Consider the following 26,648-nt stretch of genomic DNA (forward strand, 5'->3'; position numbering starts at 1 on the left):
CTTGGAATACGGTACATATTTCTCTACACATCTCAAGAACTATTTCTCCTACTGTTGTTCTACCAATTCCAAATAAGCTTGCCACTGTTCTACACTCTGCTGATGAAGCTAATGAATAAAGCTCGATACCAATTTGCTTTTTCAACGAAATAGCCAGGGTCAATTTTTGTATTATTTACAGGAATAAATCTTATTTTCTCCATTGCTCGTATACATTCTTTGTTTAAAATTTTTTTTTAAATATTTATGCCTATGAAACAAAGCTAGTATTTGAGTTTACTTCTTTACCATGGTATTGTTGCTACGTGTATGTCACGGGTATTAATATCGTATTGAAATTAAAAAGCCGTTTCAACGTAGTTATAATAGAGAACTAAACTAAGTATTAAACATAAAACTTACCGTGTATAACTTCGCCAAAGAGGTCGAAGCTTCTCCTGTCCACCAACGTCCCACACAAGAAATTGTATTCCTTTTGCTCTACCAAGTATACCTTGCACCTGTAAAAATATATGTGTTCTAGGTTTAGTGACAAGACTAATCTTAGTAATGTAAAGTATTATTATTATAACTTAAAATTTTTTAGCAGTTATATATTTAAATATCTCAATAATGTTAGGTCAAAATTTAAGTCGATCATGTTTTATGGACGTTTACCATCAGATTTCAAAGATTAAAAAAGCGAGGAAGGACTGGAAAATGTCACGAGCATGCTTAGCGCGCTGTACATAGCAGGCTAGAGAGCAGGCCACATATGAAGTAGGGTTCACGAATGGTTTAAGTCTAATTAGTCATGGAAATCCCAGCTAGACATAGAAAGATGTACCCAGGTTTCTGAAGATGAACTTTTCTTTAAGGATGAATCTAAGTCTAAACACAACATAGATCTAAAAAAAGAATTCCAATTCGGCGATATACCTGATGGGGGTTGGGGTCAAAATTCTGTTTTTTAGGAAATTCTGCATTCAACACGCATTTTTAATCATTAATTACAGAATTTTGCCATTCTGTAATCATATGTTTTATTGCCTAGTAAGTAGTTTTTTACAATTGCATGATTGTATTTGTTATTGTTATTTCTTTGTTTGTTGTTTTTCATTTACTTTTTTGTACTACCATGATTGGATTTGTTATTGTTATTGCTTTGTTTGTTGTTCTTCATTTACTTTTTTGTACTACCATAATGATTTAGTTTACTATGTACCTACATATACATACATATGTATATGTACTGACTAAGCAATGTGTTACTGCAATTTCATTAATAAAAACGTGCTAAATATTTTTGTGAAATCATGGAAAATATAACTGTGGTGAAGTCCAATAAAGGAAAAGACATGTTAAACGTCGACGGCTACTTCTTCTATGTATTTGGAACGAAAAAATAAGAAAACATTTAACTGGACTTGTTCTGAACGAATTAAAAACAAATGTACCGTGCGTATTGTCACACAATTCGATGGCTGTGAACATGTTATACGAAAAAAAAGAAATGAACATTCTCATGATCCATTAATGTAGTATCTATTTGATCTTTATTTGTTAATAATGTTGTTTTTTGTCTTTCCGATAAACATGTTTGAATTTTGGAATCATTTTGGAGGTTATGTTTTGTTTATGTTATATTATTATGTATTTATAAGCAAATTTATATAAGATACACGATCTGGCTCAAATTTTAGGGAAAAAATTTCCAGAATTAATTCTGGAAAACGTTAATTCCGGAATTATGAAAAACCAGAATTTTGAAATGCAACCAAAAAAAAAAAGCGAAGAAATTGCGGATCTCCGATTTCCAGAATTTTGTCGACCCAGAATTTTGATTCCGGAATTTTGACTTCAGAATTTTGACCGTTTCCCACCTGATGGTGATGTAATTTTGCTGAGTATAGACCAAGATTTTGGCATATTTCTTTAATCTGTATGTAGAAAAATTCACTTGTAGTCCTCCAGGAGCGCCTTCAAAGTCAGTCATCATCCTCCAATGACAACGATACCAAAACGTCAGCAGTGTTCACGTTGACTCTTTTTTAGGAGAATAAACTCCTAAGAAGCCGAAGTAAATTATGTTATCCCCTCAGATTAATTGCCACCAATGATCTGCAGTGAATGAGTTAAACACAACTTTGAACCACTTGCGAAAAATTGAGAATGAAGCAAGCAAATTATTCATGGAATGAGTACAAGTGTGATTACTGCTCACTTAGAATTATGAGAGAGAGAGAGAGAGTTTTGGCTTGTGAGCTACTTAGCTTGTATGAAGCGTTTGGTTATGAGTTCACAATACTTATGAATCTTTGCTTAGGATGCTCTGACGATTACGAATACAAAACACTTGTGAATATACGAAGAAGCTCAACTGAGCGCAAGCCACTTGAGCCTTTTGAGCCGTAACGCTATGAACCAAAGCAGAGATAGAGATATGTCCAACTCCTCTCTCACTGGAAGTGAGAAAACAATTGCAGCAACATTACAGCTGTTTACATATTTTTTGTTAAGATTTCAATCTGGCCATCACTCGTTTCCAATTGTTAAACGTCAAAACCTACTGAACTCGATTAGCTGTCAAAGTTCAGTAGGTTTTGACGTTTAGCAATTGCTCTCTCACTTCCAGTTAAATATCTCTTTATCTCTGGTATTCATAAACAAACTATGAGCCTTTCAACTCATCAATTGTATACAACGAATAGCTCAAACAATTGTATAGACTCTATACTATAGAGAGAACCAAGCCAACCCAAGTGAATATATTTGTAACTGGTAGATACATGTGTATCTCTATTTTTGCCTTGGTAATCACTATGTACGTATAAATTGTTTAAATAGTTGTCACGCACATTTGAAATAAAAATACCGGGTAGCTTGAGTAGTATGATATACAATATTTATTTATTAAAAAAGGTTTTGTATTTTTACAGATCGTATTTTATTAAAATTATACATTTGAATTATTTCGGTAACCAACTTAAATGAGCGTATGTCTACAGGTCGCCAGATCGTTGTTGTCGAAAAGCTTACTGTAGCGCGCGGGACGGGTGTTGTAAGCGGAGAGGAGTATATCTGACGAGTTGTGTCGAACGAATGTGTCCACAATCCTTTTGCCCAGCCTTTGTGTTAAGTGGGTTGATTGATGGAGAGGTGTGGTGAGTTGCGTTGTTTGGTGATGTAAGAGTGTGCTGTCATCGGAAGTGTTGTATTAGTGTATGCCAGTTTTTCAGGGTAGAGGGGGCAGATGCTTAACTCATTTAAACATCCTGGGCCCCCTAGGCGAACGTTTTGCCTAGTATTACATGTATGTGCGATATATGCGATTGCATGTATAGCGGAGTACTTCTGGTAGAGTACCCGAGGGCGCAGAATACCTGTAAATGCTAAAAACGGCTTTGATTTTAAACATATTTGGTATGCATTAGCTTTTATTTCCTTGATAGATTTACTATTGTGGATTTATTAAAAATTTTTTTACCGTCGGTTTGTTCAACTGGCTGTTTATTATTTGCCTTTTCTGTGTTATCGGCTCATTAAGGATAGTAACTCCACGCCTGGCGCAAATGTGGCCAGAATGGGTACTCCTTAGCCCTGGAGTTAGGACTATAAAATTAGAGGGATCTTGCGTGAGAGTGACCGTGAATGGAGAACGGCTTCACTTCGTACAGTAGAGAATTTTTCGTAATTATTTAATGCTTTGTATAGCTGATTCCCATTAATCACCAATGTGAGGAGCGCTTATGTAGATGAATATTATTCAACTCTTTGTACAAATTTTTTAAAGGTAATATTTAAGTGCGTATGCACTAATTTTACAAGAAGTGGCCCGCCAACGCTCTAGAATTTTTTTTAAATTGTTTTTTTCTCATTATTGGCGAAAACCATCCTGCGGGGCCGAAAAGTTGTATGTGCTTTTAATATAGGAGAAAGTCTCCCTATATATCGAAATTTCCTTGATTGTGAATTAAGGTTTGCATTATCCTCAACTTGAGTTGATATGGTGGTAACTGGTTCTGAAACTAGTCCACTTAGAATCCAACCGAATATAGTGTTTTGCGCTAGAAGGGTGGTTGATATTTTTTCAACACCTTTAAGTAATATTTGCGGTATAAGGTCGCTGCCTAATATAATATCTATTTGAGATGGTTTGTTGCAGTCGGGATCTGCTAGTTTTAAGTGTGAGACCTGCCTATTTGTTAATTGCGGTAGGACTATAGCTTCTGCTTTAATTCGCTTATCCGCTTGGGGGGGAAATTAGGGTAATGGGACAAGTTTTATCTGAGTTTTGGATTACTCTTCCGCCCATTCCCGTAATTTCAAAATTTGATTGTTTGGTTGACAATTTTAGCTTATTTTGTGCCTTAGACGTTATGAATGATCGTTGTGATCCTTGGTCTATTAAGGCTCTGAGTTTGAACAGTTCTCCTCGGTGTTCGATGGAGATAACTGCTGTAGGTAGTAGTACCCTATTTTTATTTTCGCTGTGTAGCGTTTCGTTTTTAATGCCTGTAAGCAGCATGGTGCTTCTTGGCAATTTTTAGGATTTTGCTTTTCGGGATTTGCTTTTGCAATTAAACCCGTGGTTCTTTGTGTATAAGCGCTTCTTTGGGGTGCGATTGGATATCTGCTGTAATGAAGCATTGGATTATGTCTTCTGTGACAATATAAGCAGTTAAATTTGCTTTTGCAATTATTAAGATTGTGTGAGTGGGACAAGCAGTTTGTACAGAGTCTTTTTGACCTGATAAAGTTTTTCCTTTCATTGACATTCAAGTTTTTAAACTCCTCGAAAGTTTTAAACTTATGCCCTCTTGTGCATAGTTCGCATGACATATGATTTCTTTGTTCAGATGTGAACGATTGCGTTTTGTGAAAGTTTTTGTTTAAATTGTTTTTGTTACTAATTTGGGGTCTATTAAAGCTTCGATTATTTTTTCTTCTAACCTTTCCGCATTTTCATATTGGGTGGTGAGAAAATCTTTCATTTGTTGCCACGTTGGGCACTTTTTTCGTGATGAGAGCGATTGCTCCCATAGAAGTAACGACTTTTCTGTTAATGCGGCGGTGCAATTTTTTACCAGAATTGGGTCCCAGCTGTCTGTGGGAATACTTAGTGTCGATAGAATCGACAAACAATTTGAAACAGTGGCTTCTAGGTTGATAAATTCTACACTTGTTCCTTTCTTAACTTTTGGCAATTTCATTAGAGTCGTTACTTGCTTATCGACCAGTATTCTGTCGTTTTAATATCTAGCTTTTAGAACTTTCCAAGCCAAATTGAAATTGTCGTAATTTAATGCAAACTGTTTGACTATTATGCCTGCTTGACCTTTCATTTTGTATCTGAGGTGATACAATTTTTGCGCTTGTGATAATTGAAGATGGCTTATGTACACGGCCGTAAACATGTCCCGGAAGGACGGCCATTCTTCATAACCTCCGTAAAAGGTTTCTGTGTCACATGCAGGTAGCTCGAGGCAGATGCCTGAACTTGCCTCTTGACTGTCTATTTGTGGCAGCTCTACTCTACTGTGGGGAGTAGGTGTAATTCAGTGTTTAAAAAACTGCAGTCGAATTAGCAGAAGTCGCAATATTGTTGCTATTCGCTACTTCAACTGCGAGCGATATCAGAAAGTATGCAAGTGCTTTTGCTTCTGCTTCTGAAAAAATCAGAAGTCGCATGCTTTGACTGGCGCAAAAATCAAACAGCTACGAAAATCAGAAATCAGCATAAGTCGCCGTTATTCGTTTTTCTGCTTTCTGCTTTGCTGTAGCTTTCGATCGTATCCACAAGTTGCCGCAGCAGCTATCGACAATTTTCGACAGTCGTCGGCAGTCACAGTCGCGAAAAGTAATGCATTCGACTTTTTGCTACTTTTGATTTTTGTCGCTGTTGCTTTTGATCAGCAGCGTAAGTCGAAAAAATATCAGATTCGTTAGATTCGTGGAAGTCGGCCGTTGCGACCGTTTTTGATTAGCTACGACTTTAAAGAAATGATTGGCAATGACTTATAGCGTACTTGAATTTTTTTATTATGTTGTTCATTTTCAACTTTTTTATTTTTTCTTAAGTTTACAAAAATAAAAAACTAAATCAAAATTCGTTGGAATAAATAATATAAAAACATAACAGCAAATTAATTTTTCATTGCTTTCATACATATATTACTCATTTTTTTGATTATTCATTACAAAGTTCCTCTTGTTCAAAAAGTGGCAACGTATCAATGGCCATGTCCAGACAGCTAGCTTACATATATTCAGGGGCGTCGCGAGGATCCAGATCATGGGGGGTGAGTCCCTTTGAAATGCCGACTCATTTCGAGAATTTGCCGATTTAATGTATATGTTTATAAATATATATAAAATAAGGATATCTTCATTTCTGATAAGGTATTACGGAGAAGTTTGACAACATAATAGCATAATTCATTATTTTATTCTCAAATAAGTATTGTACATATTAGTATAATCATCATTTAGTATGTTTCTCTTAATATAAAATACATATATTGTTCAGCGACGTGTTACGCGGGAAAAAACAAGATTTTCTTAAGAAATTGAATTGCAAAACATATAAATTTCTGAGTTATATTTTCACTCTGCGATGTTTCAACATTGACCATTTTTTAACAACATCGCGCAGATCGATTTCGTCTACTTTATCCTTTGAAGAAGAAAGCAGCATCAAAGAATTCAAACGTTCATCCCCCATTGTTGTACGCAAATCGTTGAAAACAAATTTCAATTTACTAAAAGAACGTTCACATGAAGCTGACGGGACAGGAGCAGTCAATATGTAATGAACCATTTCGTACGCAGAAGGAATGACCTTTCTCAATTTGTATGCTACTATAGAAATGTCATCGAAAGATTTACACTCTTTACATGAATTAAAACAATTGTGTGTTTGTGTTTCAGCAAAAATACAATCTAGATCTTCACTGAAGAACTTAGGTTCCAATTGCACAACAAATTGTATAGATTCTATTGTGATATTACTTCTTTTAGCTGGAATCCTGAACATCTCTTGAATGGGTTTGAAGGTTGACATAGTTTCTTGCAAATTATCTTGATTACAATTTGTGAAATTTTCGAGGACAATTTTGAATTCTTTTCTATAAAATCGTTCATAGATGGGGGGTGTCACACCCCCCACACCCCCCCTCGCGACGCCCCTGCATATATTGCATATTGCTAAACCCTCGGCTGCCTTATTTTCAAAATATTTCCACGCTGCACTTGGCGCCATAGCTGAACACGTGTGAGTCTAGCAGCGTTCTAATTGCAAGTAAAAGCAAAAGAGCAAAAAGAACAAGACGGCGACTGCTGGTGACTTCCACGAATCGAACGCTTCTTGCTTTTTTCGACTTACGTTGCTGATCGAAAGCAACAGCGACAAAAATCAAAAGTAGCAAAAAGTCGGAATGCATTACTTTTCGCGACTGTGACTGCCGACGAATGTCGAAAATTGTCGATAGCTGCTGCGGCAACTTATGTATACGATCGAAAGCTACAGCAAATCAGAAAGCAGAAAAACGAATAACGGCGACTTATGCTGATTTCTGATTTTCGTAGCTGTTTGATTTTTGTCTATGCTTCGACTGCGACTTCTGATTTTTTCAGAAGCAGTAGCCGAAGCAAAATCATATGAACTGAAACTTGCCGCAGTTTTTTAAACGCTGGTGTAATTGCTTTAATGAGCTTTAGTTGATCGCAGATCATAGCTTTCGTTTCTTCATGCTGGTCTAAGCAGTTTTCGTATATTGCGGTAGCAGATAATTAAAAATTTTGTAGTAGATCTGAATCGTCAGAATCTAGAATGGCGTCATGAGCCGCTTGGAGGCGAGTCTAAAAATTTTCAAGGTTTTGGCTTTTTATTTCTAATAACGATTCAGAGTTCTCTTGAATCGGTGAAGATGCAAATCTAGTGCAGTATCGTAATATACTGTGAAATAAATTAAACAACCTGTATTGAGCATGTAGCTCCTGCAGGTGTATTTTGATTTGTGTTATTATGAACCATTTCTATTTATTTGCAAAATAATAATATATATTTATTTTATTTTAGTTTGAAGTTTGCAAATATCAGTACTTTTAATTTATAACCACCTTTTACGTCCGTATGTTAGTATTTGGGTACACCCTAATACTTGGACTTGTAGATATGTATGTATGTGCTTATGAAGGTACTTATGTTTTGTGCAATTGAGAGCTCGTTAGAGACATCAATTTGCTTTTTGTACGCAATCCTGCTTGTTTTTGTTTGTCAAAGAACAAGAGGTATTGCCGGATAATTGCCAATGTGGACTTTGAATATGTATTAATATGTGGAGATTTCGTTTAGTGTCACAGGCAGATCCTTTGCCGTATGTACATAAGTATGTATATATATGTTTTTATAGTTTCTTTGAAAAAGTGAGAGAGAGATTAAAATTTTTTATATGTATGTACATACATATATAGGCAGATATAATATAGTTATTTTTTTCCCGTTTTTGTTGTATGCAATCGAGCCTAATGCTTTATGAAGTATAAGGAGGACTGCCGTAAATATGTTAGAATTAAATATTTGATTTTTTTTTTGTTGATAAATTTTTGATAAAATTTTTATTTTTAGGCATCGACACGCATATGTGCATAAATTAAATAAATAATGGACATAATACGCTCACTTGGTTACTTCAAGAGCTTTGTAGGTGTATACGTGCATGTGCATATGTTGCCTTTATGCCGTCTGCGTTTTGTTCCTCTTCCTTTTTCCACTCCTTTTCTCCTTACGGTTAGTAGGCGCTTCCAGGCACACCTTTTTATTTTTGTTTTTTAATATTTTGTAGGTATTTTTTGTTCGTGCCCGATTGTTTTGTTATTGTGTATATTTGTTTTGGCGCTTTTAGATTTCGCGCCCGATTTATGTTTTGTTCCTAGGTGTCACGCGTCCGATTGCCTGTTTATGTTTGTTTTTGTACTCTTTTACATTACTTTTTTGAGTTTTTGTTTTACTGATCGCGCCCGATTTATTTTTTTTGTCTTTGTAAATTTTGTTTCTGTAAGTTTGTTTTATAACCGCAGTTTTTGTTATTGGATGTACGTATATATTTTTTCCGAGTCTTTTGAGTTTTTGTTTTGTGTCTTATGTTTAAACATTTATTATTTTTTGTCACTCCACCGTGCTTTTGGTTTTGTTTTTGGAACGAAATTAATTTACTTCTCGTTGTTTATATTTTTGTAATTGTCACCACTGATATGTATGTATGTATATGCATATCTTTGGCAGCCGCTCCACTTATTTTTTTTTGTTATATATAGTACATATGTGTTCACTGCACTGTTTTATTTTTGCATTGCCCCCTTTTATTTGGTTGTTTTTTTTTTGTTTGTTATATACGTATGTACATGTTGTTTTTGTGTTGTTCGCCACTGCACTTTACTGCACTGCACTGTTTTTTTTTATTTTTTGTGGTTTTTTCGTCTGCACTTTTTTATAGTTTCTTTTTCTCAGCAAACTTTTTGTTTATTTATACGTATGTTTGTATGTATTAACATATATTTAGTATATCGAAGCACTGTTTTTGTCACCACACTTTGTTCTGTTTGTTTTTCTTTTTCGGAGTTTAGATTTATTTAAAATCCAATAGTGCATTTCTGTTAGGCTCGAAGGACCATGTATATAAGTATTTGTAACTGGTAGATACATATGTATCTCTATTTATGCCTTGGTAATCACTATGTACGTATAAATTGTTTAAATAGTTGTCACGCACATTTGAAATAAAAATACCGGGTAGCTTGAGTAGTATGATATACAATATTCATTTTTTAAAAAAGGTTTTATGTTTTTACAAATCGTATTTTATTAAAATTATACATTTGAATTATTTCGGTAACCAACTTAAATGAGAGTATGTCTACAGGTCGCCAGATCGTTGTTGTCGAAAAGCTTACTGTAGCGCGCGGGACGGGTGTTGTAAGCGGAGAGAATGTTCGCAGTATATGTGACGAGTTGTGTCGAACGAATGTGTCCACAATCCTTTTGCCCAGCCTTTTTGTTAAGTGGGTTGATTGATGGAGAGGTGTGGTGAGTTGCGTTGTGTGGTGATGTATGAGTGTGCTGTCATCGGAAGTATTGTATTAGTGTGTGGCAGTTTTTCTGGGTGGAGGGAGCAGATGCTTAACTCATTTAAATATAAGCGATAAGTGATTGTGAGACATATTCACACTCATTATTACACAAGCAAGCCATATGATTGTGAGAAGATAATATTTTTAGTGAGAGCAAGTTTGAGTGAACAATGGGGGTGATTCGTGAATTTGAGAGTATAATCATAAGCCAAGTATTCACTGCAGATCACTGATTGCCACTAAGCAGGGTCTGTATAGTTTGCAATGTTTCTATTTTAACCCAATACAAATTTTTCCTTTTAGCAGATATATCAACCTAAGTTATCCTTGGACATCTACCACTTCTGGAAATACTATATATGATTCTTCTGAGGTGAGAAAGATATCATATTATTGGGACAGACCTTGATTCCCATACAGCCTGAATTACTTCAGACTTTAATGACAGAGGAATAGTTCTACAGGACTATTTTAATTCTAAGGACTTGATCAGTTTGAATATAGGAATAAAAAAATATATGTTAACTTCATTTCTATTTCAAAATCTTTTTAATCTTTGGCCTGACATCCTTTTTTCTGAAAGGTTTGTAAAGACTTGCGACGATATCAATATTCGTGCGTTAAAACTAAATCAGCTGACTCCTATCTACTTGTATATCAAGTAGTCGACACAATTGAAAATCCCTTTGACAAACAAAAATTCCTCCTAGTATTCATTAACCGACAGCGGCCGAGGTTTATTGGTGTATTTCTTAATACGATATTAACCAGTGTCATATGCTACAATAGACAACTCATAAACCGTGGGCAATATGGTACTCATCACCAGATCACTTCTTTTATCCCGCAATAAAGTATCATTTCTTCTGGGAAGATAATTTGCTCAAGAAACAAAATCATAAAATTCATAAATTTTGTCCCCGTGAACAAATCCGAATACAAATTCTGTACAATGAAGTCGCAATTTTAGGATAGTTCAATCCAATTGTTCGTCGACATCAGAAGGCACTGATGCGCGCATAATGGGAAATCCTTCCCTGCCAATATACATATAGTTCAGAGAGAATTCAAATTAACGTATTGACATCATGATTTTACTAGATTCCTATTTGTTAAATGAGTTGATTAAAGTTAAAACAGTTTTCGAATTCTCAACTTTTAAAAACTGAGCGGTTAGACACAACTCGTAATCATATTAACACATCAACAGACACCGTAAATTATTAGAAAATAATTTACAAGAAAAAAGGGAAAAGTAATATTACTTGAAAAATTCATAATGTTTAAATAGCAACAATTTGAAAATGAATTACGGTAAATTATTATTAGTATTGAGATGTATACGAGCATACGAGCTGTACGATAATATCTTACCTCTGGTGGTACAATAATTAACAGACACGAAATCTAGTAAGCATTCTGATTTTATTATTTCTTTTTTTTCATTTTTAATTTACTAATTTTGATAATTGATATGAAGTGAGTGATAAGATACAAATATGTTGGTGGAGAACATTTGTTGTGAACGAGGCTTAATTTTTTTGTTTGGCTGGCATGACACCTGTCAAACATATTCAATAACCTTACCATATTCCCGTACGACAAAAGTATGCAGTCATCACATTTGCGACGTTCAAATGTTGACATATCACATAACGGTTCACGATGGCTATGCACCTTCCGGTGTTTTATTAATGACCAGCTTTGCCGCGCGGTGTTACCCGCGGAAAATAAATTGTGTACTAATAGTACAATAATGGCTATTCACAATTTCCGAAGCAAAGTAAATTACATTTGAACTTCGGTAAGATCAATTTACAAAATTTGATGAATGTTTTTTACTTCGCGTCGTAGAGGGCTAAAAATTATTTTACTGCAGCACATCACGGTAAACAACAATGCAAAACTTATTGTTTTCTACGTAAATAAAAAGGATTTTTTGCTACCGACACACACGAGCAACCCACATACAATTGTCCGTCGGAGGTGAATACCGAATACTTTTACAGTTTGTCCTTGACTTTTATTTATTGTGATATAGAAAGCAACGTTCAAAGGAAACTGTAGGCGTTTTCAGGCGCTATTATATCTTTTTCGCTCAACCACTTCTCGTTAGCCAGCTTTTCTTGTAACCTCGGAGGTTACACCTGTGAAGTGTCTAAACTCAGTTGTAGCCGTTCTAATTAAACCCACAACGATAAAACTTTTAGCCATATGATTTCGCAACTTGATCCATGCCGCTTCGTTACTATTTACAAATCGGCATGCCCGAAACTCCTGAACCGTTACTCACCTACCTCCCGATGAAAATAGCTTTGCATATGCCCTAATATATTTATACGTGTTTATGTATATGGACGATGGAGCCCGACCATGAAGAAGTTCGAATAGCAATTACCTGCCTGAGGAACAACAAAGCGACGGGGGCCGATGGATAACCGGCTGAGCTATTCAAACACGGAGGCGAAGAACTGATAAGAATGCATCAGCTTCTTTGTAAAATATGGTCGGACGAAAGCATGCCCAACGATTGGAATTTAAGTGTGCTCTGCGCAATCCATAAAAAAGGAGACCCCAAAATCTGCACCAACTACCCTAGGATAAATCTCCTCAACATCGCACATAAGAATCTATCGAACGTGTTGTGTGAAATATTAAAGCCCACCGTCAACAAACTAATTGGACCTTTTCAGTGTGGCTTTAGACCTGCAAATCAACAACCGACCATATATTCACCATACGCCAAATTTTGGGAAAGACCCGTGAAAGGAGAATCGACACACACCACCTCTTCGTCGATGCCGCGATGTCTGACTTTGGTATCCCCGCAAAACTAAAACGGCAGAGTAAACTGACGTTGAGCAACACCAAAAGCTCCGTCAGGACCGGAAAGGACTTCTCTGAGCCGTTCGATACCAAACGAGGTTTCAGACAAGGGGACTGCTTATCGTGCGACTTCTTCAACCTGCTGCTGGAAAAAATAATTCGAGTTACAGAACTTAATCGAAGAGGTACAATCTTTTATAAGAGTGTACAGCTGCTGGCGTATGCCGATGATATTTATATCATCGGCCTCAACACCCGCGCCGTTAGTTCTTCTTTCTCCAGACTGGACAAGGAAGCAAAGCAAATGGGTCTGGCAGTGAAGGAGGGCAAGACGAAATATCTTCTGTCATCAAACAAACAGTCGTCGCACTCGCAACTTGGCTTTCACGTCACTGTTCACAGTCATTACTTTGAAGTTGTAGATAATTTCGTCTATCTTAGAAGCAGCGTAAACACCACCAACAGTGTCAGCTTCGAAATCCAACACGTAATAACTTTTGCCAACAGGTGCTACTTCGGACTGAGTAGGCAATTGAGAAGCAAAGTCTTCTCTCGACGAACAGAAGCCAAACTCTATAAGTCACTCATAATTCCCGTCCTGCTATATGGTGCAGAGGCTTTGACGATGACAACAACTGATGAGTCGACGTTGCGAGTTTTCGAGAGAAAAGTTCTGCAAAAGATTTATGGTCCTTTGCGCGTTGGCCACGGCGAATATTGCATTCGATGGAATGATGAGCTGTATGAGATATATGACGACATTGACATAGTTCAGCGAAAAGACAGCGGCTACGCTGGCGAGGTCATGTTGTCCGAATGGACAAAACCACTCCAGCTCTGAAAGTTTTCGACGCAGTACCCGCCGGGGGAAGCAGAGGAAGAGGAAGACCTCCACTCCGTTGGAAGGACCAGGTGGAGAAAGACCTGGCTACGCTTGGAATATTCAATTGGCGCCACATGACGACTGGCGCGCTTTTGTTAACTCGGCTATAATCGCGTAAGCGGTGTCTACGCCAATTAAGAAGAAGAAGTTTGTGTATATATGTATAGTAGCGGTGAAATCCGGACAACCTGTCGGTTTGTATTTAAAGCACGATCGTAAGCTGCAAGTGTAATTTTTTGCGGAAAGGTTTATTCTTTCACTTAAATTAGTGCTCTTTACACGTTTTATAAAAACTTTTAGTTTTATTTTTCAATAGTTTTAAAATTTATTTCGTGATCGTGCTTGGTTAAATCTTAAATATGCCAAATTTAAAAAAAAAATTTCGAATTGCAGAAAAGCAATATTTTGATTTTCCGAAAAGAAAGTCTTACCATTCGGGAAATTAGTAATAGAGTTGGCTTCGGCAAGTCTTCAATCGGAGAATTTCTAAAAAAATGTCGATAAAACCAAGTCTCTTAAGAGAAAAACTTACTTAACTCTGAAGCGAAGAAGAAGACAAGTTCTAGGGAAGATCGGGTGATACGGCTCGCTTGAGGAATCGCTTCAAAACTGCTGAGGACATTAAAACTGAGTTATTTGAAGATGTCGGTATGGAAGTTAGCGCAAGAACTGTTCGTCGAAGGCTTCGAGAGGTTGGTTTGAACGCCCGTCGGTCCGCCAAAAACCACTTTTAACCTCAAAAATGCGTCAAAACCGTTCACGATGGGCAAAAGAACATCAAAATTGGACTCAACTTAATTGGCGAAATGTAATCTTTTCAGATGAGTACAAATTTAACATTTTTTCCAGCGACATTATGTGCTACGTGGGAAGGAGAACTGGTGAGAGGTTCAAGGACGAATGTGTTCAAAAACTGTTGGAGGCAGCCGAATGGTCTAGGGTTGCTTTTCCTATTATGGCCTTAGGCAGCTAGCCCTAATAGAAGGAACCGTCAATAGCAATAAGTATCAGGAGATACTTGAAGCCAATTTAATACCTTTAATGAAAAGCCACTTTTGACGAGCGGATGTCTTTATTTTTCAGGATGACTCTGCGCCCTGCCAACGTGCCAAAATAGTCAGTATCCATTTTTTTGCAAAACTAGAGCTTATTGCTTTAATTTTAATTAAAAATTTTATACTTATCCTTTTTTCTTTCTTTAGGGTGAAGAATTATTTATCCAAAATCGGGGTCTCGACTTTGGAGTGGCCAGGCAGCAGTCCGGATCTCAATCCAATTGAAAACCTTTGGTTTATAATGAAGGCTCAGGTAGCACAGAAGAGACCAAAGAATTTAGCAGAGCTGAATGGAATTCTCGAAGAAGCGTGGTATAACAGTATTGGAACAGTAACAATAAAAAACCTCATAAATTCAATGCCCGAGCGTATAAAACCGTTATAAAAAGCAAAGGAGGTTTGACATAATACTAAAAAGAGTGCTTTTGAATAGATTATTATTTCCTTTAACTAAAACTATAAAATCATTTCTCTAATGCAAATAAAAAAACTTTTCACTGTTTATATTGCTAGTTACCAAAATGATACAATATCTAAAATGAATAAAAAAAAATTGTATAAGTACAATCCACTATACCGATTTTTTTACGCTTAATACTAACGTATTAAGTACATATTATTGTTTTAAAATAAAAACTTTAAACATTCCACTAAAATAATAAAGAAAAACTATGATTTTTTAGTTGTCCGGATTTCACTGTCCACTACTGTATATGTACATACATATATAATAATATTACAAAGTGATCGACAAACTATACTTTTGCATATCGTTTTGTCATCTGTACATACTTCTCCTCGTTTATGACATATTCTCTACTTTTTTTATTCTTGCTTCATGTTGTTACAGAGTAAAATAGTTTTATTCACCTAAGGATTGTGTGTATTACCTAAAACTTATCGACTTACGAATGTACATATATTTAAGTGATCAGGATGACGAGACGAGCTGAAATCCAGGTGTCTGTCTTTCCGTCCGTGCAATCTGTAAATTGGGTAAAAATTAAGATATATTGATGAAACTCACGTTAAAACTGACATCGAGATGGGCGTAATCGCACCTGTGCCACGCCCACAAAACTCTATTAAACGAAAACCTACAAAGTGCTTAGTTAGGGCACTAAAAAAGGAAATTGAATTGTAATTTAGCACCGGGGTTCGCAGTAGCTAGCCGCACCTGTGGGCGTGACACGCTCTCTTATAGGTTGAATGTAATATTTCCTAGGCCACTAAAGCTACCATAACTAAATTCGCTTAGGACAATTTTAATAGAAACTCTTACTGACAGTGTGAATATAGATTAAATCGGATGATAACTCTGTAATGTGACAATAAACGTCACATTATGGCGACCAGAGATAAAGAGATGCTTAACTCCTCTCTCACTGGAAGTGAGAGGGCAATTGCTAAACGTCAAAACCTAGTAAACTTTGACAGCTAATCGAGTTCAGTAGGTTTTGACGTTTAGCATTTGGAAAAGAGGAACGACCAGATTAAAATCCCGCCAAATTATTATTCGAATGGAGACATTTTTCATTTTTTTATCTCCATTTGTAACGGCCATTATTTCGAAGAATACCGAATGCGAAACATCACGCAGATTGAAAGATGTGAGTATATTTTAATTTTTATTAAATAAATTTGCATTACTTATTTGCAATACTTTTTTATTTTATTTTATAGACAAAATGCCGAAAACAACCAGCAGTTGAAAGAAATGTGTTGCTGGCTGCCGCGAGGGAGCCAGAATATTTAGCTTTCCAAACAGTGGAAAGTGACCTTTCTTGGCAGGATTTCCAGGGTTTACCACGGCCCGAACACTCCATTGTTAGATCCATTACTTTAGATAGTAGTTTAGAAATTAACTTTTTAAAGGAAAATGCTTTTAATTATTTTTGCGGCTACCTTTATATGAAAATTTTTAAAATGCACACATGCCTTCTGCCATTACCTTACTTAGGAGATGAAATTCCTTCAGATGAATTCATCTTCATACACCAAAACCAGATCGCTAAATGCAAGTTAGTGAAGCCGCCTGAAGAATTTGTTGCATTTATTAATTATTTAGAAATAAAATTTGTTGAGGAATTTGACAGAAATTGTGATAAAATAGTTAAAGGAGAAATTCTTTTTACTAAATTAAAAGATATTAGGCCCTTCTTGTGTTGTGAAGACTGTGACCCAAAGGTAGAATTTATTTTGTGAACAAATTTTCAAATAAAGATTTATCTTTACACAATTTTAAGAATAAATTTTTGTGTGTTTCACATTTGTAGTTTTCATCTTCCCTTTTTAGTGGTTGCAATGAATGAATAATACTAAAATAAGGTTTTTTAAGCAGATTCGCATCAAGAGGCTCTAAGGTTAGAACGATGAGGATTAGAAAGTTTTTAATTACAAATTAGAATTTGGAGCATAAATATTGGCATATGTACATACGTTTATTTTTATAGTTTTAAGTATTATACTTTATTATTATTCTGTAATATGGAATGATTTTTTTTTTAATTTTTTATACAATATGAATTGTTATCGTTTTGGTTTTCTCATTTTTTTATGTAAATACATTTTTAATGGGTGATATAGGCCTACTGGGGTACCGAGCACCCAAAAATAACTTCAGTAACGCGCTCTTTTGCATACCTCATAGGTGGTGTGGAAAATGCGAATTGGGTGTTTGATTTAAAATGCCCAAAAAATAGCTTTTTTTCTTATCTGGCTACAATGAAAAATGTCATAAAAGACGCTAATTTTGAGGCGCTCTCACACTGGAATAAGTTTAACATCCCTTTAATCCTGATGGCGACTCTGCAATAGTTGTCGGCTGTCATATGAGATCAATTCAGCATAAACCGCATAAAAGGCCGTACGTATGTATATCGTGACTAGTAAATAAACTTATAATATTTATTTTATAAAAGTATAGTGTTTTAATTCAGTTCACGGCTTATTACATGGTGTCCGAAGTTAAAATAAGAGCTATTTTCTTTTAAAATATAAAAAAAACATAATTTGAATAATTTTGAAAATTTCTGAATTTCATCATCGGGCTACTGTATTGCATCGTGCATTGTGAAATACAGTTAACGTTGTCAAGCAAACCACAATTTCATCGGAAAAAAAAATCATCAACAAAATTAATCATCGGGCAAAGAAGAACATTCGGGAACATCAGGACAAGACAACGCCGGAAAAATTTATGTAAAATTTCATGGATAGAGTCGCATAAACTAGGTTATTTTTTCAAGAATGGCGCATACACGAAAACCGTTGCGAGTCTACATGATAGCCAACGAAAAGGACAGCGTACCTGAACAGATAAAAATATCAATTTTTCTGTAGTTGATTGAGACAAAAAGTGGAAACATTTACAACACTTTGTTTCCAAATGATGGGTCGGAAAATGCAATTTGGGTACAGTCACGGCAAAAAGACATGTACCAGCAGCAGGCAATGTAGCTGCGCATGATGTGAATGAAACAAAACAATTTACATTGTGTGAAGCGATGAAAGCATTCGATGAACATTGTCTGGCGCAAAAGAATTTGACAATGGAATCGTACAAATTTAACAACATGCTGTAAAAAGAACATCCTACGAACCCAAATCGATTTCAGCTGTGGTAGATGGTGAGACTGACTCAGTCAACGCCGTCAATTACAATCGGCGATTTTGTTTCAACTGTGGTGGTGATTGGGAACCGGATCACAAAAGTGAATGTCCAGCCAAGGATTTCATATGCCAATGCGGTAAAAGGGTCATTTTCGCAAGATGAGTCGTACAAAGGGAACCAAATCGGGCGCAAGTACATCGGAATTCAAATCAAAGGAAAAACAACAGGTTGACAATGTAAGCTGGGCTGATTTGTCAGGTAAAGTGTCGACAATACACCTGAATATAAAAAATCAATAAATTACTTAGTATTAAAAATGCAAATTTTAGAATAAATTCATTCGGACGAAATAAAAAAAGTTGGACTAAGGCATACCAAATAGGGAGTAGACTAGTTGCTTTAAAATTGATACGGGAGCGGATGTCAACTGCGTTCCATTAAGTATTGTCAAGGAAATAAAACTTTTGGATGTAAAATCTCATTTTGAGCGAATAGTAGATTTTGTTGTTTTTGATAGCACATTTGAACCTATACTGGGTCTTGAAACATGCATTAAACTTGGATTAATTAAGAAACTGGATATCGAATCGATTCGATTCTCGGATGAAAGGGACGAGTTTGTGAGTAAACATAACGATGTTTCCACTGAACTTGGAAAAATTCTCGGGCAAATAACAATACATTTGTAGGAAAATTCAAAACCGGTTATTCATTATCGAAAGCGTTTTCCGGATACAATAGTTAAAAACCTATAACCAAAGCTTGATGTTATGGTTGACAGAGGAAACTTTGCACCGGTGTCTCATCCAACTGACTGGGTCAATAATTTGCAAGTGGTAAAAAAATCAAACGGTGATTAGCGGATTTGTTTAAATCCAAAATCACTTAATAAGTGCCTTAGGTGCGAACATTTGTTGATTCCAACTATTGACAATCTCACTTCGGAATTAACAAATAAAAAAATATTCACTGTTTTAAAATGCTCAAACGGGTTTTGGCAATTAGAGTTGGATGAAAGGAGTTCCGAGTTAACAACATTCATGACACCTTTTAGTCGATACAAATTCAAAAGACTTCCTTTTGGTTCGAACATTTCTCCGAAATTTTCCCAAAGACGCATGATTCAAATTTTTGGTAAACATGGTGTAATGCGTTTGTTGGGTCTATGCAAGTATCTGGCGAAGCTTATTCCGAATGTGTCAAAACTCAAAGAATTGAGAAAATTAACCGGAAAAGATGTTCTGTTTGAGTGGACTAAAAAACACGATGTTGAACTCGATAAGTTATTATTAATTATCACATCAGACCCGGATTTAAAAACATTTGATTCGGAGAAACCGATTGTCATTCAGACAGATGCTTCAAAAAATGGACTTGGATCGTCCCTATTGCAAGACAGTCACCCAATTGCTAGATGCAAAAGCAAGGACCGTAAGCAAAAGTGGCCAGAGGTGGGCCCAAATTGAAAAGGAACTTTTGGCCGTGGTTTTTGCATGCACACGTTTTAAAAATTTCATTTATGGGCGATTTCATAGTTGAAAGTGATCACAAACCACTTGAAACATTAGCCTTGCGCGATATCGACGATGTCACACAACGATTGCAAAGAATGTTCATGGTATTATTAAGATATCCGAAAATGGAAATCATTTATAAACCCGGAAAAAGCATGTTGTTCTCTGATTGTCTTTCTCGTGTACAGTTGGACGTGATCTCAGGAGGGAAGGAGGATGATGAGATTAGAGACGAAATGAGTGCAGTTATTCGCTGGATTACAAAATCGGCTTATGTGTCAAAAGACAATTTCGAATGATTAAAGCGGTCATTAAATTCGAATGAAAACCTCAAAAATGTGTGTAAATACGGCCAGAATTGCGAAATCTGAATGATTTTTGTCGAAAGTTTCATAAGGTGAAATCAGAACTACACTTTGAAAATGGTTTATTGCTTAAGGACTATAAATTGGTGATTCCAACTGGGTTGCGGGAAAAAATGGTCAAGTGTTTGCATGAACCACATCTCGGGATTGAAAAGACACGTGCGAGGGCAAGAATGTTATACTCTTGGCCAGGAATGAGCACTCAAATTAAAAAATTAATGGCTTCATGCAACTTTTGTGAGAAATTCAAACGGAACAATCAAAAATAACCATTGGTTCAAGAAATAAATCCCAAATATCCGTATCATATTGCATCCGTGGATTTATTTGAACACGTCGGTCATGACTATATCTCAATTATGGACGCATATTCCAATTTTTTGGTGGCGACCAGGGTCAACTTCTGGACATTTATTTGAAATATTTTGTACCATTTTTAACATGATCGGATAGCCATCGATCGTTAAAAATGACAATGTTCCGTTCAACTCGTCGGAATTTGAAAAATTTTCGGAATATGAAACCGCTGAAAGTGATGATTCAGATGCAAATGATAGTAGCACTGTAGAGGCAATTCCAGAGCCGGTGGTTACTGATTCTTATATAACGCGTAATGGTCGTGCTGTTAGACCACCGCAAAGGTATGACTGGTAAAATTATAACTGTCATTAGTGGGTCCCGGTCTAAATAAATTTTATTGTTTATTTATATGTTATTTAATAACAAAAAAAGCGCGTAATGTGACAATAAACGTCACATTATGGAAACCCTGCAATAGTTGTCGGCTGTTATATGAGATCAATTCAGCGTAAACCGTATAATGAACCGTACGTGCATCGTGACTAGTAAATAAACTTATGATATTTATTCTATAAAATTATAGTGTTTTAATTCAGTTTCAGGCTTGTTACAAACCCCGAAGTATAACAGTACCGTTGTAAACTACAAAAAGCGTGTCTATTAAAAAGTAAATACGCCAGAAACATTAAATTTTACCACGGAAATGGTTTGAGAGAGCTTTATGGGAGTCGATGTGAAATCTCATATCTCGGGACCAGACCAACCGATTTGGAATTTTTTCGAAAATTTAGTACGTGACAGTCTTTTTACATTCTTATGTCACATTGTGAAAATGGACGACATCGGACAACAACCAAGCCTACCTTCCATATAGCACAATTTTTAATTTCACTTGATTCGTTCAGTTTCCAGTACACAAATCAAGAAGCAAGTAATGTACCGTTCTTTTGTTCTCTTATAACTTTTCTAATAGTTATGATAATCTTCTAGCTAAAGCTAAAGCCGACCTAGAAAATACATATGAACGGGATTTGTTATAATATTCTCAATAATAAATCAAATTGTAAAAATACTAACAAATGTCTTCAGGAATAATATATGAATGAAAATCATAATATTAGAAATGTATGTATAGTAATTAATGACTTGATCATCTAAACTTGGAGGAATTAAATTATTTAGAAAAACTTGTTGCTATGTTTGAAAATATATATTTATAAAGAAGGGGATAAACTTACCTTTACTCACAAAATAAAACATAGAATCAAAACTGTTCACGAAAATCCAATCTATGTAGAATCCTATAGGTATCCTTCATAAATTGGAAGTAAACAAGCAAATAAAAGAAATACTTGAAAATCAAATCATTTCGCACAGTGATTACCCATATTCAGCACCAATTTGGGTGGTACCATAAAAGTCAGATACCTCAATTAAAGAGAAATGGAGAAATGCTGTTGATTTTCGTAAACTTAAAACTATTATTGTCAACGATATGTATCTGATTCCAAACATGGATGCAGTTCTCGAAAAACTAGGTAGGTGTATGTATTAAAAAAAAAAGATTTAGCGCAAGGCTTTTATCAAATGGATATGGATCCAGCAGATAGGAAAAAACAGCTTTTTATACTCAAGGTGGACATTTTGGATTTTTAAGAATGCCATGTGGGCTTAAAAATGCACCAGTCACTTCCCAAAGGGTGATGAATACAGTTTTGGGTGGATTAATAGGAAAGTATTGCATGGTTTACTTGGACGATATTGCAGAATTCAGTACGTCACAACAGGAACATATCTCTACACAGAGTAGATTAAGCGAAGCAAATCTAAAAATTTAGATGGATAAAAGCGAATTTTTTAAAAGATAAACCGAATTTCTGGGTCATATCATAACGTCAGAAGGTATTAAACCCAATCTTAAAAAAATCAAAGCTGTTTTAAATTATCCCATTTCGAAAGCGGAAAAAGAAATAAAACAATTTCTTCGTTTAGCCGGGTTTTATCGTAAATTTATCCGATATTTTTCAGAAATAACAAATCCCTTGACTAACTGTCTTAAAAAAGGCAATACAATAAATAGTTGAGATGAGAAATTTGTGGAAGCTATAGTCACTATAAAAATTTTAATTACAAACGATCCGAGTATGCCAGAATACCCAAATTATGAAAAGATATTTACACTGACGTCTGATGCGTCAAATATAGCAATAGGGGCTGTGTTAGGTCAATGATATTTGGTTAAGCTTTTATGATATATATTTCATTTGAAGATGATTTTGATATAATAATTGAAATAAAATATAGCAATAAAACTAAGTGAGTCTATGAACTATAATACAGCCTAATAAAATAGAAAATTTGATTGCAAATCACATGCTGAATTCTTTCGCAGTACTTTTGTACTCTCGCAACATGTTGCTACGGAGTATTAAGGTTTTATTCAGCTAACGGTGGTTTGTTTCACCTTAAACTAATCGAGATAATTTTGGAGTTATGTATCATATATAAATGATCAAGGGTCGAATCGTTACATCCGTGCACGGATCGGCAAACATGCGAAAGAAAATTACGTGATACCTCAATCGTATGTGGTGATTGGCATTATAACATACGATAGCAAACGATTTTAAATTCCACATTGCTTTGGACCGTATTTTTAGGTCACAATAGATGTGGAACTAACAAAATTGTTGCGAAATTTTCACTAAACTAACAAAAGCCAATTAAATATCAAAATGGATCCAACTTTGTTTTTTTACTTCAGCTCTAGTGCAAGTGATGGGGATAAAAAAATGCGGAAATAGCTAAGAGATCGAAGCAATAGCTAGGTATAAAAAAAAAACAAATTATGAATCCTCATTAACAAAAATTTTTTTTGTAGATGTATCGTTGAACACAGCATTGGCGTAGACACCGATTACGCGATTATAGCCGAGTTAACAACAGCGCGCCAGTCGTTTCTTCTTTTCGCTACGTGGCGCCAATTGGATATTCCAAGAGTAGCCATGTCCTTCTCCACCTGGTCCTTCCAACGGAGTGGAGGTCTTCCTCTTCCTCTGCTTCCCCCGGCGGGTGCTGCGTCGAATACTTTCAGAGCTGGAGTGTTTTTGTCCATTCGGACAACATGACATAGCCAGCGTAGCCGCTGTCTTTTAATTCGCTGAACTATGTCAATGTCGTCGTATATCTCATACAGCTCATCGTTCCATCGAGTGCGATATTCGCCGTGGCCAAGGCGCAAAGGACTATACATTTTTCGCAGAATTTTTCTCTCGAAAACTCGCAACGTCGACTCATCAGTTGTTGTCATCTTCCAAGTCGCGAGTGCGACGACTGCTTGTTTGATGACAGGAGATATTTCGTCTTGCCTCCGTTCACTGCCAGACCCATTTGCTTTGCTCCCTTGTCCAGTCTGGAGAAAGCAGAACTAATGGCGCGGGTGTTGAGGCCAATGATATCAATTTCAGTTTACACAGCCGTATTAGTTTTACAGGGATATAAAATTCAGACATTGCGGCATAAAGGCAGCTCCTTTTCGTGCTGTCGAAAGCAGCTTTGAAATCGACGAAGAAGTGGTGTGAGTTGATTCTCCTTTCACGGGTCTTTTCCAAGATTTGGCGCATGGTGAAACTCTGGTCGGTAGTTGATTTTCGAGGTCTAAAGCCACACTGATAAGGTCCAATCAGTTTGTTGACGGTGGGCTTTAATCTTACACACAATACGCTCTAGAGAACTTTATACGCGATGTTGAGAAGTCTTATCCCACGGTAGTTGGCGCAGATTGTGGGGTCTCCCTTTTTGTGGATTGGGCAGAGCACACTTAAATACCAATCGTTGTGCATGCTTTCGTCCGACCATATTTTGCAAAGAAGCTGATGCATGCTCCTTATTAGTTCTTCGCCGCCGTGTTTGAATAGCTCGGCCGCTAATCCATCGGCCGTCCGCTGCTTTGTTGTTCTTCAGACGGGTAATTGCTATTCGAACTTCTTCATGGTCGGGCAATGGAACGTCTGCTCTATCGTCATCGTTTGGGGAATCGGGTTCGCCTTCTCCTGGCGTTGTGCGTTCACTGCCATTCAGCAGGCTGGAGAAGTGTTCGCTCCTAGGCATCGGTCACTAGATCACATTTGGGTGTTCTACAAGAGTTCGCTCCGGTCTTGAAACCTTCAGTTAGCCCCCCGCATCTTTTCATAGAATTTTCGAGCATTACCCATGTCGGCCAGCTTATCAAGCTTTTCGTACTCTCGCATTTCGGCCTCTTTCGTTTTCTGCCTGCAAATGCGTCTCGCTTCCTTCTTCTACTCTCGGTATCTATCCCATCCCGCACGTGTTGTGGTCGATCGTAACGTTGCGAGGTAGGCAGTCTGTTTTCTCTCCGCTGCGACACAGCACTCCTCGTCGTACCAGCTGTTCTTCGTTGGTTTCGGTTGCAGCTGTACGTAAGAAGTTTGAAATGCTGTCCCACATTTCCCTTATACCGAGTTGTTGACGATTGCTCTCAGAGAGCAGGAGTGCAAGCCGAGTAGCAAATCGTTCGGCTGTCTGTTGTCATTGCAGCTTCTCGACGTCGAACCTTCCTTGTGTTTGTTGGCGTGCGTTTTTTGCTGCACATAGGCGGGTGCGAATCTTGGCTGCAACAAGATAGTGGTCCGAGTCGATGTTAGGACCTCGGAGCGCACGCTCATCTAAAACACTGGAGACGTGTCTTCTGTCTATCACAACATGATCGATCTGGTTGGTAGTTTTTCGATCCGGAGACAGCCAGGTGGCTTGATGAATCTTCTTATGCTGGAATCTAGTACTACAGATAACCACATTTCGGGCCCCGGCAAAGTCAATCAGCCTCAACCCATTTAGGGATGTTTCCTCGTGGAGGCTACCGTAGTGCCAAAGAACCTTCTTTGCCCACCCTGGCGTTGAAGTCGCCTAGCACGATTTTAACATCGTGGCGGGGCAGCGCTCATAGGTGTGCTCCAAGCGCTAATAGAAGGCATCCTTGGTCACATCGTCCTTCTCTTCCATCGGGGCGTGGGCGAAATCAGCGATATGTTGAAGAACCTCGCTTTGATGCGGATTGTGGCTAGACGTTCATTCACCGGAGTGAATGACGACGGAGTCTCTCTCCCACCATGAATCCCACACTAAACTTGCGCTCCTTTATATGGCCACTGTAGTAAATGTCACAAGGACCTACTCGTCTTAGTCCTTGTCTCGTCCATCGCATTTCTTGGACGGCGGCGATGTCAGCCTTCACTCTAACGAGGACATCAACCAGCTGGGCAGCGGCACCTTCTCAATTAAGGGACCGGACATTCCAGGTGCATTCCCTAATATCGCAGTCCTTATTTCGTTTGCCATGGTCGTCATCAAAAGGGGGGTCTCTCATCCGAGGCTTGTTGCGTCTTTTCATTGGGGTGTTTTTTTACGTGGCGGGTCCCAAACTCAGCGCACAACCCTATGTAAGGGATGTTTCGCCTTCTCACTTTAGCTTACCTTCAAATGGATGTTCTTAGGCTACCCAGAGGATACTTGGTCAAAGAACGGAAGTCGTGAGCTGCTTGAGCCATATGTAAAAGAATCATTTCTGGTCACTCCCAAGTGAAAGGCGATCAGAAAACTTTCCTCATTTGCGTGAGCTTCTACACATGACCCCATTATATAAAACATAAAAACAGCATTCGAATCTTAAAAAGACCGTGGAGAATTTTAGAATATCACAAGAGAGGAGTGCATCACCCTACAAAAGTTGAAGATTTGCTAACGTTTGTGAGGCAATACATCACATCTGCATAAAGTTTACAATAAGTTACGACCCTCAAAATTGCGGTTCTTATCACACACAAGAAATGGACACCGGGGTAGTGAACCGCCTCACCGCAATCGACCAAACGATAAGAGAAAATGTACATGTCCTTTACCTTGTAAATAATTTTATTTTGAATGTCAACTAAAATACAAAAATTTTGTTCATATAAATAAATT

At 36.8% G+C, this 26,648-nt stretch overlaps 1 protein-coding gene across 7 annotated transcripts in view; it reads right to left on the minus strand.

The window, feature by feature from the left end:
• Positions 1-26,648, minus strand: part of LOC120779694 (ADP-ribosylation factor-like protein 4A) — a 200,708-nt gene that overhangs the window by 44,116 nt on the left and 129,944 nt on the right. For all 7 annotated transcript variants that reach the window (XM_040112056.1, XM_040112059.1, XM_040112057.1 and 4 more), the window contains one exon: positions 403-500. In XM_040112056.1, coding sequence (XP_039967990.1) covers positions 403-500 — 98 coding nt within the window. The remainder of the gene's footprint in view (positions 1-402; positions 501-26,648) is intronic.

The sequence above is a fragment of the Bactrocera tryoni genome, unplaced genomic scaffold, assembly GCF_016617805.1.
Source record: "Bactrocera tryoni isolate S06 unplaced genomic scaffold, CSIRO_BtryS06_freeze2 scaffold_11, whole genome shotgun sequence".
Lineage (NCBI taxonomy): Eukaryota > Metazoa > Arthropoda > Insecta > Diptera > Tephritidae > Bactrocera > Bactrocera tryoni.